Here is a 27,708-nt window from a genome sequence, read left to right as displayed (position 1 = left end):
CTGTGATGGATGTAGCATTAAGGACACCTCTACATTTTGTCAGCCAGTGGTCTCAGTATGGCTAGAAGTTTTCAGAATATGGACTGGTTTGGTAAGCATGTTTTGGTGGCTTCTTGGGTGAGAAGTAAAGATGAAGTGATTGTGTGTACCCACAGGGATATTCCTATGCCATTTCTGCATGATTGGTAGGAACTGACTTGCTGTGAATGAGGCCAGCAGCCTTGGACTTGAACTTCTAAAAGGCGTTTTTCCTCAAGAAGCTGTTTCTTGACTTAATCATTAATTATTTATCATTACCCATTAATGCTTCTAAAACCGAAGTGTTTAGCTCAATGAGTTTATTACAATAGAACCTAGAAAGTGTAATTCTGCCTAGTTTTGAGGAATATCAATTCCCAGAGAGGGAACAATTCAGGCTGAGTTACATCATGCAAAGTGAACTTGTTTGCCCAAATAGTCTCATAGCATAGAAGGGGAGCAATGAAAAGAAATGTGGTTCCACCCCTTTATTCACTGGTCTGAATAGTTTCCTGGAGGGTGTGAAGCAACACAGATAATTTACTGCTGGTAGCAACAGAAGGTTTTCTGGAGGAACAAGTGTCAGAGAGACCAGATTACAAGAGTGGTTCTGAGTCACAGAGTGACCTGGGATGCTCCTGTGTTGGTCAATGCTCAGAGGTGAACTTGGAGTCAAACAACCAGGCAAATAGTTCAGAGAATTTTCCTGTTCAGGGTGAGGATGAGGACATAGGATTGTTTGGTTGCCTTTGCAGTGCTGTACTCAGCAGGAGAAGGGAGACTCGGAGCTGACCCTCTGCATTACTAGCTGATGGCATGTCCAGCTCTTTGTATACCCAGAGGAGGACTGCGTGCACCTGGTGCTCAGTGACCTGCAGGGAATGTTGCTGTGTGATGCCAACCATATAGCATTCTCCTTAGCTTCCAGATATCTTTCCCTAATTTTTAGTGTCAGGTGGGAAGGAAAATCTACAGACTTGCATTGTAATGACCCTCAGGTTTCTCTTGGCATCTCCCGCTGTGATGAAAGGCAAATCATGACTAAGCACTTGATGAGCTTGAAGAAAAAAAGCTCTGTCAGTATTCTCAAATATATGAAAATGTGATTCTTGTGGGCATTCTGACACGGAGATCTAAGTAGCCGGCAGTGACAGCAGAGCCTTCCTGTACAGTGCTCATTATTTTTAGTGAGTCCTTCTGAACTGCATGACTAAGTTGTTCAGCCACATCTGAATCTGGGTTCTTGGGGGATAAAACCTGTTCTATAGCTTCTTCCTGTGTTGCAAAGGCATGGGTGATTTTAACATTCAACATCAAACATCACTGGCTTCTGACTTAGGGAGTTAATATGTTCCTAGAATCACTTGTTAAACCAGCAATGCACATGGTACAGCTTATATTACATGTGCCTGTTTACAGCCTACAGGAATGGTGTTGCTTCCTTTACACTGTTCTCTTTGTGCTAGACTTCTGTATGCTTATCACATATTTTGGGGATTTCAGACACTAGAACTACTCCATCTGTTTTTAGGTTGCCTACAAGCTGTGTAGGTTTGCATGCCGATGTACAATTAATTCCTCACATTTCAGGCCAGTCTGATGGATGATAGAGTTGAAAACAGAGATAAGCAAGATCTCTTCTGTGTAGAATCATAGAATGCTTTGGGTTCGAAGGAACCTTAAAGATCATCTAGTTCAAACCCCCATACTGTGAGCAGGGCCTCTTTCCTCTAGACCAGGTTGCTCAGTGCTTCATCCAGCCTGGCCTTGAACACTTCCAGGAATGGGGCATTCCCAATTTCTCTGGGCTCACCATCCTCACACTATGGAATTTCTTTCTCATATCTAACCTAAATCTACTCTCCTTCAGTTAAACTCATTCCCCCTTGTCCTTTCACTACATGTCCTTGTAAGAAGTCTCTCCATCTTTGTTGTAGGCTCCCTTCAGGTACTGGAAGGCTGCAATTAGGTCACCCCAAAGCCTTTTTGTCCCCAGGCTGAAGAAAACCAAATCTCTCAGCCTTTTCTCACAGCAGAGGTGCTCCATCCTGCTAATCATCTTGGTGGCCTCCTCTGGACTTGCTCCAACAGGTCCGTAGCCTTTCTGTGCCGGGGACCCCAGAGCTGACACAGCACTGCAGGTGGGGCCTCACCAGAGCAAAGTAGAGGGGCAAAATCACAGGGCTTTGGATGCAGCCCAGGACCCATTTGGCTTTCTGGCCTGTGAGTGCACATTGCTGGCTCATGTCCAGCCTCTCATCCATCAGCACCCCCACATCCTGCTGGGCAGGGCTGCTCTTGATCCGTTCATCCCTCACCTGGACTGATTCCAGGGCTTGCCCCAATTCAAGTGCAGCACATTGCACTTGGTCTTGTTAAATCTCATAAAGTTCCCATGGACCACTTCCCTCATGGCATCCAGATCCCTCTGAATGGCATCCCATCCTGCAGGTGTGTCAACTGCACCACCCAGCTTGGTGCCATCTGCAAATGTGCTGAGGGTGCCCTTCATGCCTCTGTCTATGTCATTAATGAAGATATTAGATAGTGCTGGTCCCACTACAGATGCCTGAGGGACATCCCTTGTCACTGATGTCCATTGGGACTCTGAGCCATTGACCAACACCCTCTGGATGTGACCATCTAACCAATTGTTTATCCACCTTACAGTCCACCCATTGAATCTATTTCTCCAATTTAAAGAGAATGTTATTGTAGGGGAGCGTGTCAAAGGCTTTACAGAATACCAGATAAATGCTTATGAGGCAATATAATTGCACAGCCAAATTAATGAGCATATAACAACTTCTAAGTTTGAAGTTGGTCCTACTTTGCATGCAAGATTTAACCAAAGGACCTCCAGAGATACCTTCCACCTCAAATTATGATTCTAACAAAAGAAGTTTTTTTTTTTGAGAGATACTTAAAACCTTTACTTTGAACTCTGAAGTCATAAGGGGAATTACTGGGACTCCCTATGCAAGTCAGAGATTAATGAAGGTCATGCTCTTTTGTCGTGGTTTGAGAGGAAATGAGTTTTTGGGAGGTGGTGGTGGTCAAACCAATAGGTGCTCAGATGTGGATATTGACACCTGGTTTGACCATTGAGGATATGGATATGCCTCTGAGAACACAGGGGTTAAAAGCGAAGAACTCCCAGGGGAATCTTCTTCTTGGTTCCGGTCGGAGGAGAGTTCAGACCTCCCCTGCCCAGCTTCGGGCTGGGCGGAGGAGGGGAAAACCATGTGGCCGAGGGAGGTAGGCCGGAGCCTTGGGCAGAGGATGGGAGGCGATGGTACGGTCAAGAGGGAGTTCCCCACAGAGATGGAAGAACTCAGAGAGGCAGCGGGCAGCCCCCCTTTCTCAGGAGAGAGAGAGAAGGAGAGAGGTGCCAGTGCTATCTTGAAACTTGATAAGCACCGGCCTGGCCGAGGAAGAGAAGGGGGGGGCCGACAAGGGAAGAGTGTGGAGCGGTGTGGGAGTTCGAAATGAGCAGAGACTGTGATTTTAGCCCTTCTGTGGGACGGTGGAAACCTGGCAAATGCTGATCCTCCGGGAGTTGAAGGAGAGAGAAACGGATAAGAAGAAATGTGCAGGTGTGATGAAAGCTGTGCAAGTGAAGAGCGATTGAGAGAAGTTGAGAGAATCCTAGGTGGAGGAGATGATGGAGTGGCTTTTGGCTGGACTTTTCTTGTATAGCCATGGACAGAACCTTTTCCTGTAATACAGAGACTGCATTTTAGGGGGAGGCGGTGCCAAAGGAGTGATGTGAGCGGAGACGACAGGTGATGAGTGATGGTGAGACCCCTCGGCCCCAGGGGGTGAAATATTGGGGGGGACTGGTGTCCCAAAAAAGGTGAGAGACTGTCGTTCTCTTCTGGAACTGGGCAAGGCATCCTTGAAAGGGGAAACCCTAGAAGCAGCTCTGGTCCATGTGCAGTGGTGAGAGCACTGAACATGGAAGGAAGAAGTCACGACGTGTGGTGCTGAGTGATGGGGGATTGGCCTGTGGCACAAGGAGGGCTCCTCTCTCCTTGATGAAATGGGAGGTGATTGTCGGAAGGGTGGAGATGGACTGAGTTGATTATCTGAAGGGTGATGGACTGGGAAGAGATCTAAGGTTTTGTGTCATTCTGTGGAAATTGAGTGGGGGGAGGAGAAATGTTTAAAAGGTTTCCATTCTGCTCTGTGTGTTAATTTTATTGTAGTTATGTGATAATAAAGTTTTTTTCTTGTTTGCAAGTGGAGGCCTGCTTTGCTCTGTCTCTGATCACATCTCACAGCGGACACCAGGGGAAGATGGGTTTTCATGGGGGCACTGGCATTGGGCCAGCGTCAAACCATGACATCTTTCCAGCTGTGGACTTTGCAAACCACATCAGTACTTCATATACCAATGAGCTTACTATTTCTGGAACTGGTGAAATTATGTTCACTTCTGCATGCTCTAAACTTACCCCTAAATTACATATAGAAATGCCAACCCTAAAATGCATGTAGAAATAAAAATTCACAGCTGGCTGGATGCCCCCTGCAGACTCGTGCTGACTTTGAGGTTACTGATGACTAAACAGTAGTTACTCTTGCTCAGCCCAGTGATGTGAAGGCTGGATTGAGCCCTGTCCCTGGTTTCCTATCCCTGGTTTCCTATCCCTGATTTACTCTCCCTACGATAAATGAATGGGGATGGGTTATTGTATGTACAGCAGGTGCCAGGCACATTCTCTGGCACTTTTATTTCCTCTTCTTCAGGAATTCACAGACGAAGTAGATGGTGACTTGGCACTCAGAGTCATTCCACTCTCCTGTGCTGAGCATTTCCACACAGTCCTCGTGACCAGCTGGGTCATGAGGCTCTCCTTGCTTCCAGTTACTGTAGTTCTGCAGTGGGCTGTTGTCTGCATACACAAACTGTCCTTCTCTTTCCATGTCATTCAGCCCAATGAAGGCTCGGAACAGGCCGCTGCTGGAGATGTAGTCAGCAATCAAGGCGTTGGTTGCCTCATCTTTAGGCATGGCCAGTGATCCTCCTCTGTCCCTGCAGTGCATCAAGGCTTCTCTGTAATTCTTCTCTTCTTTCACAATGTAGTAGAATTTCTCATCTGTCTCCCTGATACCTGCTATAACTTTGAAGAAGAAAAATTGCTTAATGGCATGTCAACAGATGCTGAAGGTTATTCTATTCCAATATGACAATGAGATGATTTTTACATTAGAATTAATAAAAGGGAAGGAGGAAAAGTATTCCCACCACTGTATTTATGATGAACGATGAGGACATGATCGGAGATTGATGTGACTAATGGGATTGTCAAGCACTTAGCATACATTAGGACAAGAACTACTCGGTCCTGATTGGCATGTCTCCTGTGACACTTCAGTTTTATTTCCTGGATGTCTAGTCCAGGAATCAGCTTAAGGCATGCTAAATTGTCAAATGGCAATGTCTAATTCTGGATCACCCTATTGCTTTGTATGTTCATGAATACAGATTGCGAAAGAGTGCCCAGGGGTAGAAACACAGCAGTATAAATAGCTTTTCAGGACCTTTCCATGTAGAGGAAAATGAATGTGACTGCTAAGATAAGACATTTTAGATACGGCCTCATATTCAGAGCTGCTGTAGCACTGTGGCATTGACTCGGAAGAAAATTGTGGTTGCTCAGCAGCTTTAAAAGGCAGACTCTCAACCAGTGAGTTTATAGCCTAGTGAATTAAGCAGTGCCAAGGAGCATGCCTGGGTTGCTGGAAATTGATTGTCTCTACTAATGGATTGCTGGAGTAGTCCTGAGCAGAGTTTGGCCTTGGAAAATTATTTTAAAAAATTACTCTCCCAAGTTATTTAGGAGTTACCCCAGACAGAGGTTAGAATTTAGTAGAAAGACACTCTTTGATAATACATAATTCAGTTTTGTAGTATTTTTCAATAGATGGGTGTTGTTCTGTGCTGGATATCCACAGTGACAAAGAACAGTCTCAAATTCAATTAATTTACTGATCCAACCCTAGTCCTGGAAGCAGTGGTAAAGCTGTCTCAAAATCAGTTTTATGCCAGGAAACTCCCTTCCTTTCACTGGGGCAGTTTGCACTGCTCACCCAACAGCACTGCCTGCAACTGTACATTCTTATAACCCATAGCCTCGAGTGCTGGTCCCTTGTTACAGGAAAATTGTGCATGCACTGAGGGGAGCACTAGGACTACTGAGTAGTCTTCCTGCCTCTCTGGAGCAGGCTGGCACAAACTTCTGCCTTACATTGCCTGGCTGGCCACCAAACCTGAGCAGAATGACAGTGCAGAGGTGGTTAGCAAATCATTCCTTGTGCTTTTCATGATGTATTCTCTTCTGCTGTTGATAACTTCTGTATTTTTTGCTTTAGTCATCTGGTCCTTTTATTCTTATAGATGTAAGACTGTCTCTCCTTTTAGGTTTTCAGAGTGCCTGAAACACAGGACCCTCTCTCTGGGTCATCTGTGGACACTTCCATAGAGCAACAATGGTAGAAGAATAGCAATGATATCTGTTATTGGAGTCAAATAAATCCCCTCAAATACATAAGGATCCTTACCATTCTTCAGAAACTTGATGGATGTGTTAAGACGAGCAACATTGATATTCAGTTGTCCAACAAATCTGCGGTATCTTCCACAGTCACAGACCGTGCCTGATGCAATACAAAGGATAGAGGATTTACCTATTTAGAAGCATTTGGATGTGTGTGTGCATGGAGAGACACCTGTAGCCCACTTCCAAGACTTCTGAAGACCTGGGCTCCACTTATGAAGAGCCAGTCTTGCCTTACTCCACTGGCTACACTTCTGTTCATCAAAGTGTTTAATGTTTTGGCTCTGTACACTCCCTTGCTAACTGGCTTAAGCAAGTTAATACCAGCCCAAAAATCAATAGCTTTCAAGCCCTGAAGTCTCAGTTAATATATATATTTTTAGCTGGAATTTGGCTTGCTAGAGGTTTTGTTTGTTCTTTTTGTTTTTCTCAGAAAGAAAATAAGTTGCTAATGGTTTCTCATTAAGCACCAAATGGTCATATTATATGCAATCTATTAAAAATAAACACTAATATACGTTCAAGGTGGGTAACCATTCAAGGTTCCTAGGTTACTAGTTTTCTAGTTCATCAGAGTCAAATTCTCCTCCTGTAAGCAAATGTATTGCATTAATTTGACAACAGATTATGTTTCTATCTAATATCACTTTTTCATCCCCATGCTCCTATTAGGAAACTGTTAAAGGGCTTAATTCCTTTGATACTAAGTCACTTTCTTCTAGTATCCATTTTAAATACATACCGCTTGCTTGTGTGTTAGTTTTTATGATACCAAATATTACCCATGAATTTGGGTGACTTCATATTTTGTGTATGCTGGTATATTCATAGGAATCAGTCATGTCCCTACACTCCCTACACTGTCCTTTATTTTCTTCAACAAAACATTTTCAGTCTCTTCCTTACATTTCATCTATTCTTCTTGGGCCTCAATTACATTTCATCTGTTCTCCTTGGGCATTTCAATCTATTTTCCTTGGGCCTCAAAATTTCATGGAATTCCATACAAACCAACCCTGAAATCAAAGATCCAGCAGATTTGACCATTCTGCACAGAAGAATGCATAACATACCTGCTTTTCCTTTTTTTCCTGAAACCCCTGGTAAGCCTTTGGCTCCTTTGTCACCTGAATAAAGAAGAAGATATATTCTCAGATCTCAGACAGTGCATGTGTCAGGGAAGCATATTTGAAAACCCATTTAATAATATATTAACAGTGTGCTTTTGATAGGAAGCTCTGATGGACTGTACTGGAAGACGTGCCAAGTTAAACAAACCGCGATTAATTCTGGTGCATGGAAATGAGAGCTCTTTAATAGCTAACTCACTGATAACACAGGCATCTTGTGTGCTGCTGGTTCCTGGTACCACTTACTTTAAATATGAACCGCAAAATGATCCTGAGAGGCTGAAAGCACTTAAGAAATCTTAAAAAGGTGAGGTGTGGGTTCTCTCAGGGGCTGCAGGACAGAGCCCTCTCCCAGGTTCAGCAGCTCCATGGTGAGATGAGGCAGCAGACGTGCTCTAAGCAACTGAATTCATGCGTGCAAGAGATTGCATGTGTGGGCAGCAGTTGGCACCTGCATGGAGGGAGGTCATTAAGGAGCAGCATTTCAGTTCAGTTTATGGAAATGTGATTTATTTGCATCCAACTGTTTTCCCTTCCTTTTGTAAATAATAAAAATGATAGAGATACTTCTCCAAATCCTCTGCTACTATGTAACTGGAGGTGACCTGTTCTTTAAAAAATCTCAGTTGTTATTTTGGTCAGGAACAGCTGGACTTTATCTGAAATTGATGTCAGCTCTTTTATGAATAAAACCTTCAGAGGTCAAAACATACTAATACTTGCTCTGCCTTCTGATAGCCATGTTTTTATGTACTTTTTACTTGATATGGTTATGTTTTTTTAAAGAATTTAGGTGTTGGCTGTCATTTTAATTAGCAGTGCTTGACACTGCACACTTGCAAGCTGGAATTTCAGGCTTGCTTCAATAAGATCTCCAATGTTTAGTCACAGATTTAAACAGTGACCTTTGCTTCTGCAAATAAAGAAAATTAGAAAAAAACTGTAAGGGTACAATAAATTGTGCATTCAGATTAAAAGAGAACTTGATTTAAAGGCTCAGAACATTGGTTTACTTTCAGATAAAGAAAAGCAACTTGTAAGATTCTTTATTTTTGTCTCCTTTGGGGATTGAAGACATTTTAGGAGATAACTCTCTGAGTTTTCAGTTTTCTAGGCACTTCTGAAAATTAATCCCTCAGGTCAAAATATTTTCTTCTTGCCTGTTACTGAGGCTGGCTGGAGGCCATCAAAGGTTTATTAAAAACAGTGGTTTGAGAAGCTCTCCAGAGAGATTGTTCCACCCACTCAACAGTTTATATAAGTTGATGCACTGGTTTGAGACCCCAGAGTTCTCCTGGCAATGGTGGTGTCCCTGATCAGCTTTCAAGGCAGGTCTCCTTGTGGCAGAAGTAATATTCCTTCTTAAGTTGCTCTTTAGGAATATCAGAAAGGAATGCCTGAGCTTCTTCTTGAGATAAATAGAGCACAATTTCATGAAATTATTGTCCAGGCAGATTTGGAGTCTAACTTGATTTGCAAGTAGTTGCCATCCCTGCTTATGTGAGCACCTTCTTAAAATTCCCGAATTCGTTCCTTACCAGGACAGGGATGTCCTGTGCATTGCTTGCTCATGTGACCCACAGCAGTGCAGGTGACAAGGTGTGGCATCCTCAGCAGCAGCAGGACATTGACTTAGGCCTTCAGCATCCAAATCAAAGGCATATATTTGTCCCTTGGAGTGTTCAGAGGATTTACTTCACAGAAACTGGATTTCTCCCATCCTCTTTTACCACAGAATCATAGAATAGTTTGGGGTGGAAGTGACCTTTAAAGGTCATCTAGTCCAACCCCCATGCAATGAGCAGAAACGTCTTCAAATAGATCCATCAAAGAGGATTGATGTCTTAACTCATAAAAGAAATTCTTTTATCCAAATTAGTCGGATATATTGCATGAAGAAAATAAAACTAGGGTATTTCAGTTCACTCTCATCACCAATCTTAATGCATAACTTTACTTGGAGAGCATTGGTTGTACCATTATTTAATATTGCTCCATATCTGGAGCATAAACACATATTTACCTTGAGGGAAAAAGCTCCAAGAAAATTCCCAGACCAGAGCTTACCCTTTCCACCAATTGGACCAATTTTACCAAGCATTCCCTGGTCACCAGCATCACCCAGCGGTCCTTTGTTTCCTAAGAGAAGAAATAAAGAGGAAATGAGTATGGATGGTTGCTGTAATTTCTTTTCTGAGGCACTGTTTAGGTCTCTACTGCTGCTGTTTTTCCTGAGTGTGGCCAGTCTGCCTGTGTGGCAAAGTGAAGTGAGCGTAGCCCTGAGGATATTTGGAAGAGTACAGCCAGATCCCTGCTCCTGTAGGGTATGACAGTAGGACATGGCATAGAACCTTAATAAAATTGCCTGTTCAAACATCATATTGTCTTAGAGAAAACAGAAACTAGAACTGCTAGTGATTTACTTCACAGCCAAACCAGGCTGACACCTTTTATTTTTCTCCACCGGAGACAAAACACTTTCCTAAGTCCTTGTGGCTTTGCTGGGGGTCCTTCTCAAAGTAGAACTGCAAGTAGGGAGCTACTAATTTTGCTGTATGTATTTTCCCAGTCTTCAGAGCACCAAAATAACAAATGTCCTTTTTAACTGATTAATAAATAGTGTAAGTTCTGAAATAGCTGTCTAATGATGACAGGCCAATCTAGGGAATCTCAGTTTGCAAAAGGACTTTAACATCAGTAAGATACTTTGTAAATGGTTGATTCCCTGAATTCCTTGTATCTTACCTGATGTTCATTTTAAAGTAAGAAGCGAAATCATAAGAATGTATTTTAAAATTGAAGAAGTTTTTTATTATAACAATAATAACAGAGTGATTTAAAGTTTCTATGAAAGTAAAGACTATCCTGGTTAGTCTTAAGCCACAGTCGAGGAAGGAAGATCTTGATACACGTTGTCATTAAACTCTAAAGATAAATTAAGCTTTCAAATGAGAGTATGCAAACAAGACTGCCACAGTCACATCTGGTGCCTCCAAATGATATGCCCAGGTCACACTGTGGGTATGGGACATACTTAATTGAGCCAAGTCCTGAAACATCTGCAACTCCTTGTTCTCATCACAGATGCTGTTTGATCAGAGGAACTTTTTATTTGTGTGTGTATGGCTTTGTTTGCTTTGTCTGCAGAATACAGACAACTGAAATCAAATTTTATTGAGCACCCTGACATATTGCTAGGCAATTATGCTCAAAATTCAATTTCAACTAAAGGCTAGTTTCAGTAAGAGCAATCTTTCTGATTATGTAGGTTTTCTGTATCACACTCATGACAGCCATATATATTTGTCTTAAGTATCAATAGGAATTGAACCAAGTTAAGTATTGTTACATTTACCAATTAATGTTTGACAGGATTGTGAAATCCACTGGTGAAACAGAAATGAAAAGCATTAAACACCAATCATATGCATCAGTACAGTTGTGTATAATGATATTCATATGCCAGCAATAGCCAACAAACCATCATAAATACCTTTTGGTCCTTTTGGTCCAACCTTTCCTTGTTTGCCTACTTCTCCTCTGTCTCCCTTTTCACCTTCATCCCCTTCCAAAAAACCAGAAAATAAAACATTATGGTACATTTCTCTCAGTGCAGTAAGTACAACTAAACACATTCAGAAAGAAAAGTTCATGGGGTTTTTCCCCCTACTGATTTCTTATTATTTCGCATGGAAGGCACAGCAACCATGGGATAAATTTTCTGAAAAGAGATGAGGAATCTGACCATCATTAGGAAAAGCTAAAAGCTTTCCCTTTCAGAGAGGCTCTTACAACATGAAAATTATAGAACAGCAATTCCTACTCCTACACTTTAAGCATTATTAGCTATAAAGCAGATAAATAAACCAGGGAAACTTGAGCACACAGGGGCAAACTGCCAAGGGAGGCAACAGGTGTTTATTAATTGTTCCTAGTGATTCCATTCCTAGTGACTCTGTGTTCAGGGTATGCAGATGTATTCAGAATGAGAGGAATGTAAATATGTTGAAATAGATCTTGACATAGACCTTGGCACTTAATGTGATACAATTCTTGCCTTCATTTTTTGACAGATGGCATTTGTATGTTGATACAAGAAACTTGTTTTGCAATTACTCCAATGCTTTATTTTGAAAGGTCATACAGAGAGTATCTGTAAGAGGCAAAATCATTGCATTCATTATGGTAGTGCAGAGATTTCTCTAAATGAGATTGAGACCCTATTACACAAAGTGCCTGTATAGGCACTTTCACTGTTGGAAGACAGTCTCTCACTGTGCAGCATATAGTGTAAAGGTGCAAGGCAGCAATTAGTCAGAAAGAAATTGTATTTCCTTCCACAAGTAGCATACAATATTGCTTTGCATGGAAGGCAGGAAGGCAGGCAGGCAGGAAGGAAGGACTAAAGATGATTTTGTCATCTTCTTAGTCTGGAGCCAGATCATAAGAGGAAGAATTTTTTTCTCCCCTCGGCAGAGGTGGGGAGGAGACCCACAATTTGCCTGCACCAACGGGCCATCACTGAACACAGGCAGCCTTCCAGAACCTCTCCCATTGTTCCCTGCCCTTGCTGGCAATGAGCCTTGCTGTGCAGTGGGGAGCAGTGCCACAGCCTCTTGGCTCAGCCAGGATCTCACGTGGCAGTGGCAGCCAGTTGTGTCTGTGCCTGTTGCCCAGAAGGGGAGAAGGCTGTCGTTCAGTGTATGGAGAGCCAAGGGAGGGAAGGGTGTCTGGATGTCAGTCAGAGAGGTGAGGACAGAATAGCAGTATGTGACAAGAGCAATAACCGTTCTCACCAAGGGTGGTGCCTGCAGCCCCAGCAGAAGGTGTTCAGGGAACTGAGGTGTACTGAGGGTGTCTGTGGCCCAGGCAGCCTCTTCCAGCCTCTCACAGCAATGGTTTCAGTGCTTACCTGAGCCAAGCACTGCATCCCCTCCCCTCAGGAACAGCCACTATGATTCCCCCCTCTGCCAATTAACCTTGTGCCTTTTAAATCCGTGTATACCTTTGGCCCTTACAATAAATATCCTGTGGCAAATAGCTCAATTATTTTTTAAATGTGCTGGGGACAAAGTACCTTCCCATGGTTGCTTTAAGACTGATCATTACATAGGTGCCTTTTTTTTTTTTTTTTTTTCTGAAAAATACTGCCCACTCATTCCTGATTGGCCTTCTACTTCTGTAGTCAGAGGTAGCATGTCATGGGCTTTCCTGTAGAGGGATAGCAGATGAGAAGTGCTGCACATTAATTGCAGCACATAAAATGTAGTTTTAGCTATTTGGCACCTTTCCATTCCAGTTACATGGACTGAGCTCAGCCTGTGCCTTTGTGCTGAAAAAACCCTTCCATGCTGGGACTCTCTTGTGAAGGGCAGGCTCACCCTGTTGGTCAGGTTGCCCTTTGGGGGGAAGGTTAGTGGGCCAAGCTGAGGAAGATAAAGGGCTGAACTTCATTTCACATTGACGGGAGGAAGCAGTTGCTGAAGGGATGGACAAGAAGGAAACAGTGTGGTGTGTGCTGGCTTACTCAGGCTCTTTTTTTCTAACACCAGCTTCCACAGGTAAAATACGAAAAGTCCAAAAGCAGTCAGCAGTATAAATTTTAAACATCTTTCTTTTCACTAGGTCTTAAAAATACTGTACAAGCTATTGTATATTTCTAAAAGCCAAGCTCCTTAAATATTCAGCTGAAGCTGTGAGTCTGAGCTGGGAGCTGATGAAAGGATGCCTGCTTTTACTGGGTTCCAGTCCTGCCAAGAAAGACTTGGAGGTGCTGGTGGATGGAAGGCTGGACATGAGCCAGCAATGTGCACTCACAGGCCAGAAAGTCAGACCTGTTCTGGACTCCATGAAAAGCAGAGTGGGCAGCAGGTCGAGGTGGTGATTGTGCCCCTTCACTCTGCTCTGGTGAGACCCCACCAGCAGTGCTGCATCCACCTCTGGGGTCCTCAACAGAAAAAGGACGTGGACCTGTTGGGGCAAGTCCAGAGGAGGACACCAAGTTGATCAGAGGAATGGAATACCTCTTCTATGAGGAAAGATTGAGAGATTTGGTTTTGTTCAGCGTGGGGAAAAAAAAGGCTTTGGGGTGACCTAATTGCAGCCTTCCAGTACCTGAAGGGAGCCTACAACAAAGATGGAAAGAGACTTCTTACAAGGACATGTAGTGACAGGACAAGGGGGAATGAGTTTAACTGAAGGAGAGTAGATTTAGGTTAGATATGAGAAAGAAATTCCATAGTGTGAGGGTGGTGAGCCCGGAGAAGTTGTGGATGCCCCATCCCTGGAAGTGTTCAAGGCAAGGCAGAATGGGGCTCTGAGCAACCTGGTCTAGTTGAAAGGTGTCTCTGTTCATGGCAGGGGGATTGCAACTACATGATTTTTAAGGTTCCTTCCAACCCAGACCATTCTATGATTTTATGATTCTACTGCCCATCAAACAGCAGAGCTATAGAATGCATGGTTTAATTTTTCTGATGACTTCAATGCTAACAAGAGGAAATTATTCTTTCCAAATCCATGCGTGAAACCCCTGTGAGAGTGCAAAAGTCACTTTTCACTAGTTCAGAAATTCAGAAAAGTTCCCAGAGGCTGATAAAGGGCTTGTGAAAGGATAATTTGGGGGCAGGTTAAGAGCTGATCTCATCATTGTCTGCAAACCCATACGGGGTGTGTGACAATAGAAAGGAGGCAGTGTATGATCCAAAGACTGGAAAGGCTGGATGAATCTTGGCTAGAAATGCAGCATGGCAATATTTCACAGATGGACCGTGTTCTCTGACAAGGAAGGGAGATGCGGGAGGCGTTTCATGTCCAGCCTTTCCTTGGGCAATGAATTCCTTTGTGTAAAATATGAATTCTGGGTCTGGTATAGAAGTTGCTGAGGGAGGTTCCTTGGCCTCTATAAAAACAAACTATATTCCTGCTGACCTTCCAAATCAGGGCTTGTCATCCTGGCAGTCCGCCTCAACTTTCTCAGACCAGCCAGTTACATTCTCTGCAGGCTGCTCTGTAGAGTTAAAGGCTCTGGAGGGACTGTTGTTTGCTGCAGAAGGAAGATCTCTGTAAAAGATCCTTCCTTCCTTCCTTCCTTCCTTCCTTCCTACCTCCCTCCCTCCCTCCCCCAGGAAAGAAAGTCACTATACAAGTCGAGAAGCTGTGATTACTTTCTAAAGATGTTTTATTCCTGTCTCAGTTTCAGCCTTTAGAGCCACTGAAAAATCCAGTGACTTTTCCTGAGGGACTTTGGAACAAGATTTTCACACCTAGGGCTGCTGGAGTTGAAGCTACGTTGTCCTGTATGGACCATCAGCCTGAGAGCTTCCAGGTGAGGGGAGTGAAAGGTGTGACAAAGTTTGTTCTGGGGATTTCTAAAGGTCAGGGAGTGCCTCAACTTTTATTAACACCTTATGTGATCCAAATTTTGCTTAAGACCTCTAAAAGCCTAAGGGAGAGGGAAATAAGTTCCATCACTTGTTTCATCTTGGTGTGAAGAAGCCTGCCACACTCTTACTTTTCAAATCCAGGAAAACTGGAAGCACAATAATTTGTCTATCCATAAGAGCGAGTAATCCTGCTTTTCTCCCCATCTGTCATCTGAGAATAGGTAAGCCATTACAAAACAAGGGTAGAAACAAACATTATTAGTTAGTGATACCATTTTATAGTTAATTTAAGATTAGATTAAGCCCAGTACCTGATAAGGTACGTGCTGTGTCCTCCTTTAGCTGCTGTTTGCTGTGATCTCAAATTTTGGCACAAAATGTGAATTCTTGGGTTGGGCTTCCCTCTTGTGGTCTTGCTGTGATTTGCAGCTAGGTAGGAGAGACTGAGAGGTTGGCTGACTGTTTTGGGCAGGGGTTGGGTTTGCTTTATTTCTAGTTGACTATAAATATCCCTCCGTTTCCTGAGACTTCAAGTGGACTAGCCATCCCACTGCATTAGCCAGCTTTTTTTTTTTTTTAAATCTTCCAGGAAAAAAAAAATCTGTCCTGCTAGTACTCTGGACTGGTTTTTTGAGTTCTGTAGTACTGTGCTTTGTGCAACACAAATTTCCTGATCCCTGACCTCATATGCTTGTTATCTATACCTAGAAGTTAACCTCTCCTTTATGCTGCTTTGCACTTGGGGCAGTGTCAGGTTAAATTTTAACCTAATTAGCAGATTGTCACTTTAAAACTGTGGTCGCAGAGATGTCAGATATTATACTGCACTGGCATTTGAGGCATGGGTGAAGAAGCACTTGGAGTCATTAAATGAAGTAAGACTATTTTTCAGCCTTGTTAATATTTCCTCAAGTTGATTGATTTCTTGTGTGTCACAGATATGCAATACCAAATTGCTAAAAGAAACACCCGAAGCAGTAAATTACTAGACTCTTCCAGCTTGGGACTGTGCAAGGCACAAGAGCAGAAGCCATAAGAAGTAAGTAAATTTTGCAGCCATTAGAAAATTTCAATTCTAATTGAGAGAGAAGCACAGACCTTCTCTAAACAAGCTCAGGAAAATGCTGAAGGTCTAATTACCAACAGGGTTTTTAGGCAGTTGAAAGAGGGTCTGTCTTTTTTGGAGTTTGACTAAATAGCACTAAATAACTAAATGTTGAGAGGTTACCTTTGGTAAGAATTTAATTAGTAAGAATTTACTGACCTTCAAGTGACTTAGATTTCCCTGCTGAATCTTTTGTAGGCAGTTTATCTGGTTTGTATTCATGAACTTAGGACATTTTCAATTTCATAGATATTGTTCACAGATATTTAGTGACTCTCCGAGTCTTGTAATTGAGGGGTGACCATGGCTCTTGGAGAGCCTGGGTGTAATTCCTGGGGGTTTCAGAGCCCATGTTTATCGGCACCAGGCTGAGAGCATGTCTGCAGGCTGTCTGAAGGCTAAAGCTGAGAGGAGACTCTGAACTGGGCTTATGCATGAGTACTTCTTAGCACATTGTCCTAAGAGACTCCCTGGGACAACTTTGTCAGGTGTTCTGGTGTGCCATGGCCTCAGGTCAGCTCCAGTTCCTGTCTTCTGAGCAAAAATACTACAGAAATGTTAATGCTCTCTCATCCTCTCTTTTGCAGGTATGTCTCCCTCCAGAATCCAGGACATGCCCACCCTTTCAAATGATAGAAATATCATTTATGCTGGGCTACAGCACAGTTGTCCTCCTACGCCAGATACTCTAAACTGAAAAAATCCCACTACTAGCCAAAGTCTTTGAAAAGCCCTTGGCCTAATGACTAATTTGATGTGAGGGAGGAAGGATGAGAATCTTTCTTTTTCTTTTAGTCTTGATGAGAATAGCACATGGTGGTATTGTCAAGCAAGGCAAGCAGCTTTGCACTGCTTGCCTTAGATGCATTTATCATTCCTAGGCACAGCCAATACCCTACCACAAAGGCTCTGTATGGAATTTGTTACATGTGTGACACAGTTCTGCTGAGCTCTGTGTTTCATGCTCTTAGTCCCACCTGAGGGGGCAGATGGACCCTCCCCACTCCCAGAGACTGAATGTGAAGAGTACAGGTGATTTCTGTCTCTCCTTATCCAAACTGAAAGGATAAGGAGATAAGCATAATTCTAAAGCCTTGAGAAACCTACAGGAGCAACTGAATGCCTGCCCTCCTGGAAGAACCTCACAGGATCAGCTGTGTAGCTTGGGACACTGAGTGACGCAGAGCAGGAAGAACCTTTGCAGCACTTGGGCATGTATAATATCTACCAAGAGGGTTTGTCACTAGAGGGAGTCACAGACTTTAATAAATAAGCAAACACAGCCCTGTTTGTATTTCCAATGTATGAGCGCGTCACAGCTACGTCAATGGAAAGACTCAAAATTTCCTCTGATTTCACTTTCAGTGTCTTTTAGATCCTTAGCAAATTTCCCATAACAGTGTGCATTCTTGCTTTCATGTTGCATTTGGCTAGTGAGGACAGGATTTCTTGACCTCAGCTGCCTATCTGACGTGATGTTCCCTTCCCTGTCTGTCCTCCTCCCCTCAGTTCCCAGCACTGTCCTGCATGCCTCCCTTCCCTCTGCCTGATGTTGAGCACTCTTTTCACCCTACTTTGAAGAAATTCATCTCCCTAAACAGAGGAATGTCAATAAGACAGATATACATTTTCAGTGAGTGAGCTGAAGCAGCTCAGTGAAGAGCCTGGTTTGGCCAGAGCCCGGTGCTGACAATGCTGAGATGGTGGGTTCAGCCCCTAGATGGGCCATTCATGTAAGAGTTGGAGTCAATGATCTTTGTGGGTCCCTTCCAACTCAGAATATTCCGTGAGTCTGTGAAATAGCTGAGCCAGCACAAGGTGAAGCGAGGACCACATGGTCAGAGTGGAAGAAAAAGAAGATGTTTGGCCTCCCTTTTTTGTCAGAAAACCTGAGAGTTGAGTGGTATGTTCAGCTGCAGTGAGAAACTGCACCCATGGTCACCTTCCCAGGTGACCTGCAGGAACATGCAGGGCTCTTACATATGCACCATTCTTACACAGATTATCTTTCTTCACCCAAGTTCAAACTAGACAATACAAAAAATAAAATAAAAAGAATCTTCAAGAAAAAAATTAATTCTCTGATTGCTTTTCTACTTATAAATTTGACTTAATCAGAAATACCCTCCTCTCATATTGCATTGCATGAGGCATACCCAAGACTTTAGTAGGCTCAGTGAACCTCTGCTGACTTGTATTATTTGAAAGTGTGGACCTTTGTGCATGAATGGAATATACATTATTTCTTTAATAACACAGAAATAATTTCAATCATTCTTGATTCTCCTTTTACTTGGTCTGCCTGATTTGATTTTCTCAGCCTCTTGTATTGCCATTCTGACATGATCTCAGAGACCCATGAATTATGGTGGCTTCAGTGAAGAATCAGACTGCCATTGGTGAGAAATACAGGCCCACTATCTCTTGAATTTATGTATTTAAGTCCCCTGAGCTTTGTAGCTCAGGCTGATGATTTCCAGAAATTTACTGTGTGCTAAAACGAGGAATTCTAGAAGCCCTGAAAAATAGAATTATGTGTTAAAATTAAAGGACTCTTCGGATCAAAAATGAGGCACTAAGAGGAAAATTTAGTTATAGATTTGAACAGCTATAGGATGTGGTAAGGCATTTTATATTTTTGGAAGGCAGCGTGGATAGCAGTGTATCTGGTTTCTGAAAGAGTTTGAGATTTTCCAGGAGTGGAACTGCGTAAGCACAATTAAAGCTGAGAGATGGACAGCTACACTGGTGACCACAGTAAATGCTATTTTGAGGTACCAGCCAATGTCACAGAGTTTAGAAGCATCATTTGTCAGAAATAATGATAAAGAAACATTTTACATCTAAACTGCTATGGGAAACTCCCAGTGCTCTTCAAATTTCCAGTTTCTCAACCTGGATCTGATTCAAGACTTTCAAAGTTCTTGTGTCTGGATTTCAAAGAAAATGAACTGGGATCAGGGACAGATAGCAAGATCTAGAGCCAGTCCTCTGAAGTGCTGAGAGCCCGTGAATCCATGTGAAAACAGCTCCTGCAGTGCCAGCCCCTGCTCACATATTTAATGGAAGTTCAGAAGTCAGAGTTTTGGGTCCTCCTCTGCTTGTTTCTACCCTCCTGTTGTTGCTTATTGATTTACTCACAGCAGGTCAACTCCTGTCTCATCTATGTCAACAGCCCACTTAAAACTTCCTTTGAAGATCAGTCTCCAGGGGAGAGGAGGCTGGAAGAAAGGACAGAGCTGGAACACCCCTCAAAGGCAGAGTCCAGGGGGGCAGAGCCTGATCCTCCTGATGCTGCCAGGGCCACAACAGCTGGTGCCTTTGCTCTCACTGTGTTAGCTGCTGCCTCCCCACAGACCCAGCCCCTTTCTCAGCAGCAGCAACTTGGAATGGTAGAAAGTAAACAATAGGGCCATGACTACTTTTGCTAGGCCAATAACCTGGCTGTCCTGGAAAATTCATTGTTTCATTTATGCTTAATTTCTTCGTTCTCTTTGGACTCAAGAAGTCAATGAAGTACAAAACATGGTCATTATTGCCCCAGTTACTCCGCTGTGAATCAGTGTTAGCTGATGTAAGATGTAAGTTTTCAGTTTCTGTGCCACAACAGCCCAGCTAGGACCAAGTTGTTCCTAACATCTTGGGTGAAACATCAAAAATCACTAGTTGCAATCACTGAAAATCTCTACTTTTTTTTTCCCCTTCTTTTTTTTTTTTTTTTTGGGGGGGGGATAAGAGGGGCGGGGGTGTTCCTAGGGTATTTCAATAGGAATCCTAGAAAGTGCCTCACACATTTCTGTTCTTTACTCCCATATAAGCCAGCTGGCTGTGTACCTCAGATCTTTTTTCAGGAAGGCAGTACAAGACAGCCATTGCAGTGGGCTCTTGTCATTAAAAATAATCCCCTCTTTTTGAGAAGAGAACTGAGTGTTGCCTAGAAAAGGAAATGGAGAAGAGTGCCAACTTTTGCCTCTCTGTTCGTTTTAATATTCTGCTTTTCTGGAGTGCCCATTTGGCAAATTTCTTGGCATAATTCTTGGCAAACAGGCTTCAGGTGTCATTTGCTTGCCCCAGTGAGAGGAATCAGCAGTTGGGGCGGGAGGGCACCTGGTGGGCACTGTGTGAGTCCCCAGAGGTGGGACTGGAACCCGCGGGGTTCGCTGCACCGGGCACCAGAGCTCGGACACGCTGCTGTCCTTGCAGCATAACTTGCAAACCTGACAGGACATGCACTGCATTCCTTCTCTTCCTGGGAGACTGCAGTCTTCCAGAGTACTTTTCTAGCTCTTCCTGTTGTACACAATGGCCTCTGGTTTTGCCTCATGCTTTCTGGGAGTTGGTGGGGCTGTCACAGGTGATTTGAAGACTTTTCTGGTAATCAGGCTGCAATAGCCCTTTTTGTTTTCATCCCACTGCTCATGTCATTCTTCTCTTGTGACATCTCAGGTGTGAGCATGACAAAGAGATGTTTTTGAAGGGGAAGAATATGGCGTGCACAAAGTAACTTGGACAAGTTACATGTGGATTGTGTAAGTGGCCTATCTTCACAACCCTTCTTGACCAGGTGATTTTCAGGGTGAGCATGTGAAGAGGCTGAGAGTTTGCTCCTGTAGCAACAGGTGAATGCCTAGAGGATTGAGACATGCAGCTTCCAACAGTGCAGACAATAAAGAGTTATAAATTCTGAATTCTCCAAACCCCCCCACTTCTCCCTCAGTGCTCTCCTCTCCACTATACTGTGTGGTGGAAACAGCAGCATCTATCTCTGCTGCACAGGACCGGGGTCCATCCCACTTGGAGCACATAGATTTGATCTAGCCTATAGGACAATTTATGCCTTGCACTGGGATAGGCGAGGTGGGACAGTGTAGGAAGTCTTACAGCTATTGAATATCTTTTAATTCCTTGCATTTCTGGTTGCTTTGGCCCATTAGACACTTCCATGTTCTCATGGAAGGAGGAAGTTGCCACAACAGGAATCTAACCTGTGGTGGTAGAAACAGCTGGTCAAAGTAGTGTGAGATCAGCACCTCTGTCTTCTGGGAGCACCACCATGTTTTACCATAGCTGAGATGCTGAGCAGGTGGAGGTGAGGGGGTAAAACTTGTTCAGGATAAATCAAAACCCATTTCTAAGAGAACAGTGGGCAAAGGGACACAAGAGATGTAGCACAGGGAAAAAAACTACAGCAGCAAAAGTCAGAGGCTTGTCTGTTATCAAGCTTAGAGTTTAAACAGCAAAGTTCTGCCTGTGGCTGTGGTCATAAGCTTGGGGTCATGTGCTCTGAGTCACAGGCATTGGATGGATGGAGGAAAACTGACAGCAGGACAGACTTCTGGCATATTAGGTAAGCATGTTTCATCCTTGGCTACAAGGGATGCCTGAGAAGTAACAGGGTAGTTCATACACTCAGCCTGCTTGGTCTTTAATTGCCCCGATGACTGGAAGCTAGAAAAACCCGTGCCATTAAGGGCAACTTGTAACTGTCCTGGATGAGCTCAGCTCTGGTAGGAACTGAAATTAATCTTATAGGATCATATCACATAGTCTTCAAAATGTATTTGATGACCTGCAGTGCATATGAGCCAGTAATTTGGAGGTGATTTATACTCAATACTCCTTCTACCAATCATGGATCTTGGGGATGGTGATCTAAAGTAGTAGATTGAGCTGTGCCAATAAACTACTGGTCTCATCTTGTGCCTTGATATCAGCCAGGAAGAATAGGACTGGTAATGACTAAATCCTGATTTTCTCAGTACAGCACTTACAAAGAATAATAATATCTACCCTTCAAGTGCTCCCTATGCAAGGTAGACCACAGAAGCCAGCTGGAGTCCCAGCTACTCTCTGCTGTCACGAGACCCCCTCATTAGCCTTGTGACTTCTTAAACACAATTCTGTCAAACTTTGCTCTCCAGCCTGCCATTACTTAGATACTAACTAAACCAACACCCACTAGCTCCCTTGGGGATCAGTATATCTCTCTGCATATATGCTGTGGCCGCAAAAATTTAAGCTTGGATTGTAATCATAAAGAGATTAATTTCCTGATTAAAAATGATCCTTTAAGCAACATGCATTTGAATAATCCATCAAAAAAAACGAATGAGTATGTAGCAATGCTCTTGACTTGATAATTTTTTTTCTGCTTTAAATTTAAATCAGCTGCATTTTTTTCCTCTCAGTCTGTAGCCTATAGAAAAATACAATGAATTACTAAAAAGAAAGCAATAGCTTGAAACTGCAATAGCCATGGTGTGGAATATATATTTTAGATCTGTCCCTGCAAGATAGATTTGTATGTCATGGACCTAATAAGATACCCTTCAGGCAATTCCACTGATGTTAGTTGTCTTACAGAAAAAGCGAGTTAATGCAGAAAATTTGGTTTCAGATATTTGCAAAGTGTTTTGAAGATAAAAGACCTGTACATGCCAGAGTTGATCTAGTTCTTGTTGAAATCTGTAGCAAAGGTCCTGTTTAATTCAACAAGAGCTACTGGATCAGGTCTGATGAATGTAGCAGAGATGTATTTACAAATAAACATTTGAAAATAATGGCAGTTTGGTCATTTTAAATATTGTGTATCTCTCCCTATCTGTAGATGCAAAGCAGACCATTAACAGTTCACAATAGGTGCCTACTTTTAAACAAGTCCCTCAGTTCGTATCTGTTAGCTGTTTCCATTGTGTGATGAGCACAAGAAATAACAGATTTGTGTAGCCGAAGAAAGATGCAAAAAGACACCTCTAACTTATATGAAAATATGTGACACTGTTCCTGAAACTAAAGAAATGAAAACTTAAATCTCCTTGCTTCTTCATTTTCCCCCATTAGTTACAGTTTACTAGATGTTTGTACAGTCTACAACATTTCATATCTTTAACACCCAGCCCATGCCACAAGCCCTCCAAGTCTCCATTGATAAAAAATCAACCTTAATCAGTACTGGTCTCAGTATTAGCAACCTGATAAATCCTCACCTTTTGGTCCAGGTAAAATTGTGTGTGTTGAGCAGACATCTGTTGTAGGTCGATTATCAACATCAAACCCAAAAATCTGAACTTGCAAGATAAAAACTACTACAAGGGTCCCATATGTTGTTAGCTGTTGTTCTTTCTTGCTGCTCATCCTTGCAGTTTCTCAGGAAATGCCTTTCGTTGTTACAGTCTTAAGAAATGCAGCCGACTCAAAAATAAATGCTTCACTAACTGGAGCAGTGGAAAGCTTGGGAGCTACATGCAAGAACAGCTAAATAAAGTGAAGAAAGGAGTTTGACAATGCTGTAGTTATTTCTGTCCTGCACATTATCCAGGATATTTATTTAACACTGACAGCTGTTTATTCCAATTTATCTCTTATCTGACTGAGACATTTAGCTGCTTTTGCCATGGAAAATTTCTCCAACATATGGGAATATCTCTCTTGTAACTTTTTTGCCTCTCGGCACTGATTCTTCATGCCCAACATTTCACTTACTCAAGGCACAAAAGACTTTGGTATTGTATCCAAGTGTGTACTAATTAGTTGTAGGATACATTTGGCTGGTTGTATGCTGGAAGAGTAATGCAAACTGCATATAACGTGTAGAGATACTTTTCCATAAAAGCTTTCCACCAAGGAGACTGTTAGTGACAACAGTCACTGATAGTGACAACAGACGAGCTGCCAGTCTGCTGTGGGTGGAAATCCCCAGTGCTGTATCTCACCTTTTGGGAGTCAGGTACCCACAGCCCCCAGAGCAGCAAATGAAAAATTGACATTATCCATGGGTGCTTTAGCCTGAGACCCACAAATGATGGGTTCATGCTTACAGATAGCTCCACAGTGCTACCCCAAGCCCAGATCATGTTGGTAGACAGAGAACAGAAGGGACAAACTTCAGGTCAGAAGGCACAGAACAAGATGAGCTTGAATGACTGCATCACTTTCTCCCATATCACTCTTCCCATGCACTGGGAGAGGCCATATCTTGGGACAGTGGTGTAGCATAGATCACAACAGAACATTATCTTTGCTTTGCCCAGAGGAAACTCCAGCTGGTTCAAATCCTGAGGTAACCTTCAGCTGGGTGCTGGGATCCTGAAACCAGTGTAGGAGGCCTCTTGGTTGGAGGAACAGGTTGCATGTATCCTTCCTTTTGGAAGGAGCTATGACAGATACCTACCTGTGAGCAATCCCTTCTAGAAAAAAAACTCTAGCTTTCTCTTAAGGATAGCACAGTAACAGGGATAAGAGGCTGTTCAAGGTAGCCTGGTAGAAAAGAAAGGGGAGATGACTATTTGTAATATTTCCAGGAATTTTGTTAAATGCTGGTTTATCACACAATGAGACGCTACTAAAAAAGTTGAACTAGGCTTTTGAGCTATGTAGTGTGTGAGAGGGTGTTTGCTCTCCATGTTAGGAAAAGATGTATTTCCTATGTTGATAGCTTTTGAGAGGTTTTCCTCATTATTTAAGAGAGTATTTGGTTCCCTAGTCCTATGTTTCAGCCTTTGGACATACAGAATAAGTAGCAGTACTGAAGTAAAAGTGAATACCTTTACTTAAAGTCTGAAGGAAGGCTCTGACTTCAGGCTTTCATCTGTGATGAAATGTTGGCCAAAGTCCCAAGAAGGGTCAAGATACTCCTCTCCCTTTTTCTTTCTAGCCTGCTCACAGACTGTCCCCCTTTCCAAAACACTTTTTTTTTCTTGTTAAACTGTGTATAGTGCTTTTCAGAAATAAGTAGTGGTCTTCTCTGTCCTAAAGAATGTCCTCTAACATACCCCCTCAAATGTGGCCTTGATAACGGGTACACACAGCCAGAGGGGGAGGAAAGAGAAAGCCAGGCTTATAGTTGAGTAGAGTCATACCAGAAATAAACTTGTTCCTCTGTGATTTGCGTTGGGCACTGTGCCTCTGACTTGTGCACTGTTAATCTGTTTTATTTAACTTTTTCTTCTCTTCACTTTCCATTATGTGAGCAGAAGGTCAATGTAAGAGCAAGAATAGAGAGCGTAGGAGTGGGAAGCTAGTGTGCTTAGGGTTGGAGGAGGCATTTTGGGAAATGTTGCCAAACTGACATGAATGATGCTATCTGTTCATGGTACTGAGAGACTTACAGTGACTTGTTTGTTATTTATCAGGGATAAAGAGGGGTAAAGTGCAAGTGAGAGAGGAAATCATTTGTTTAACTACTTTAGTTACTACCCAGGACTAAGCAGGGAAATTTTTTCTGACAGTGGTGTGATCATTTACAAATATTTTCAGCCCACTTTAGAAAATAAATCAAGACTCTACTCTTCTCCAGCCCCCACCTCCCACCCCCACCCCACCTTCCCTGACAGTCACAAGTCCCCTGAAAATACTGTGAGAAATTAGATTTAATGGATCTGAAAACTTGGAAAATGAAAACACTTACTCAAAATGTAGGAGATCCAGATTTTAATTATTTCTCTGCCTAGTTCAAACCAGTGCTTGCAGTAGAGCCTTAAAATTATATTGCTTTATTACAAGGGTGTGTGCTAATCAGTCATGTCTTCCCATGTGTTGGACCAGGAATGCTGTCCTGGAGCTAGAAAACCTGCCTTAACAGGCAGTCCATCAAAACTGATGTACTACCACAAAAAGCTTGGGTTTTGGCAAATCAATATTTATCAAACCAGTTCCACTGAAAAATCTTCAAGAAGCTTCATTGCTGATGGAGATTTAATGAAGCAGAGTGCCTATTGTGCATGTTAATTCTCATTCAATCAGGCTTAAAGAAATGACTGTAGGCAAGGAAGGAAAAGTAACTAGACCACATCATCCAGACAAAAAAGTCACAAAACAAATGTTTCCAAGGGCATGAATGTTTTGCAAGGAAACCCTGAAAAGGCACCAAAAAATATCCAGAAAGATTCTGTTCTTTGAGAGGAGCACTAGTCAGGTAACCTTTGTCTTGTGCATTGTCTATTTGGAGTCCAAGTAACTTCCTTGGAGATTTGCACAACCTTCATTTGCTTACTCCTCAGACGTTAGTAGTTAAATGTAAACAGACTGTAAGGAGCACAGACAACATGCTGAAATACTGTTCATCAAAAGGTGGCCAGATCCACAGCCAATTTTCATCATTTGTAGACTCACAGATCCTGTAGCTGGAGTGCAGGTTAATACATCCTGCTTGTAACCATGGGCTGATTCAGCCATAAGTGTTGAGAGTCCGCTGGCATCCTTTCTGACCCAAATTCAGCAGTAAGGAGAACATTCCCCTTCTGTACCTTATTGTACTGAATAAACTTGGGAGCATCTGAAGGAAAAAAAAAAAAGGTGGAATATTTCTTTGCTTTGGGATCCTAGATGGTTTCTCTTCCCATGTCAGAGGTCATGATGATTTCAGGAGTTTCATTCTGTCATGCTGGGTACATAATCAAGGTGGCAAAGCTTAGAGAAAATGGAAAAGTAAGGGCAGAGTATTTGGTTTGCAATATGTAGGGAAGAAAGTAATCCTAGGGCTATTTTGTAACGTTCCGGTTTTGGTTTTGACACTATGCAATAGCTACTTGAGCCTGTAAACACAGTCTCCACCACTTGTTTTTGTTCTGATTAAGACATAAACAATGACTAGGTTCTGATATGCTTGAAAATACAACTGACAAAAACAGCCAACCTGAGGACAAAATTGTGCAAAATCTTATGGCTTATATGTTTAGTAAAGAGAGCTTGTGGGACTCCAAGGATTATAGATCATCCTCCAACATCTTGTTGGATGATTGAGAGGCTTCATCAGCCTCAGCTGTGTGGAAATTTAGGCTCCGCTATCAACTATGATCTCTCTCATTCCTGCTTAAGAGTTTGGCTCTCTGTTCAGTTGGGTGCCTTGAGGGATGAGTGTGAGCTTCTTCTGGTCTGACACAGAGATGGCACTCTTGGAGAACCTCAGGTCTGCACTAGAGCTTACTACCCTTTCTTGGGATGCTCCTACCTCACCTCCCCTTTCCCACTCCTGTTCCCCTCAGCTTTTAGCTCTAAACAGAAAAGCTGACAAAGGTTGCAGCCGTATGAATCTGCTGGGAGGCAGGAGAACAGAGCAGCTGGTCAGCACTGAACTCTTATAAGGAGCTCGGCTTGCAGACCACAGATCCAGAGAGCTGCTGGATGCTGGATGAGGTGCAGTACTGACCCCTGTACCTCACCTGGTAAACAGACCTCAATTGTGTGTAACTTCTGCTCACTCAGGTGAGCATTACAACTGCATTACAACTTTTTGTTTCTAACTTTTGCATTTAGCAAGGATGTCCTGGCTCCCAGTGAATGTTTTATAAGCACTTTTATTGTGAACACTTGGACCGAGAATGCTTCTCTGTCTGTTAGCCTGCAGGCTTTCAGTTCTACTGAAGACACCTTTGACATAATGGCACCAGGCTTTTAGAGAGGCCTAAGAGATACTTATTGCTATTGTTTTCCATGCAATCACTCAGAGAAGCTATCCAAAAATGTAAGGCATTCACATATGTAGTCAGAGATGTGATAGAAATGAAATA

At 42.7% G+C, this 27,708-nt stretch overlaps 1 protein-coding gene across 1 annotated transcript; it reads right to left on the bottom strand.

Annotated features, from left to right (window-relative positions):
- Nucleotides 1-4,240: 4,240 nt before the first annotated feature.
- Nucleotides 4,241-23,635, bottom strand: COLEC10 (collectin subfamily member 10). Its single transcript, XM_038129480.1, has 6 exons — nucleotides 23,188-23,635; nucleotides 11,205-11,276; nucleotides 9,779-9,850; nucleotides 7,655-7,708; nucleotides 6,586-6,681; nucleotides 4,241-5,144 (listed from the first exon to the last, which is right to left on the bottom strand). The coding sequence occupies exons 1-6, from the start codon at nucleotides 23,333-23,335 to the stop codon at nucleotides 4,753-4,755; spliced, it is 834 nt and encodes a 277-aa protein (XP_037985408.1). The 5' UTR covers nucleotides 23,336-23,635; the 3' UTR covers nucleotides 4,241-4,752.
- Nucleotides 23,636-27,708: the final 4,073 nt, after the last annotated feature.

This window comes from Motacilla alba, chromosome 2 (assembly GCF_015832195.1).
Source record: "Motacilla alba alba isolate MOTALB_02 chromosome 2, Motacilla_alba_V1.0_pri, whole genome shotgun sequence".
Classification (NCBI taxonomy): domain Eukaryota; kingdom Metazoa; phylum Chordata; class Aves; order Passeriformes; family Motacillidae; genus Motacilla; species Motacilla alba.
The sequence above is the reverse complement of the archived record's forward strand: the minus strand, read 5'-3'. Positions and strand labels throughout refer to the sequence as shown.

Excerpts from the sequence above, each read along its gene's own strand:
- COLEC10 (XM_038129480.1), bottom strand. The coding sequence starts at position 23,335 with ATGAGCAGCAAGAAAGAACAACAGCTAACAACATATGGGACCCTTGTA. Across the intron at positions 11,277-23,187 it reads AATTTTACCTGGACCAAAAG|GGGATGAAGGTGAAAAGGGA; the intron begins GTGAGGATTTAT and ends GTTTTTTGGAAG. Across the intron at positions 6,682-7,654 it reads AGGAAAAAAAGGAAAAGCAG|GCACGGTCTGTGACTGTGGA; the intron begins GTATGTTATGCA and ends GTATTGCATCAG.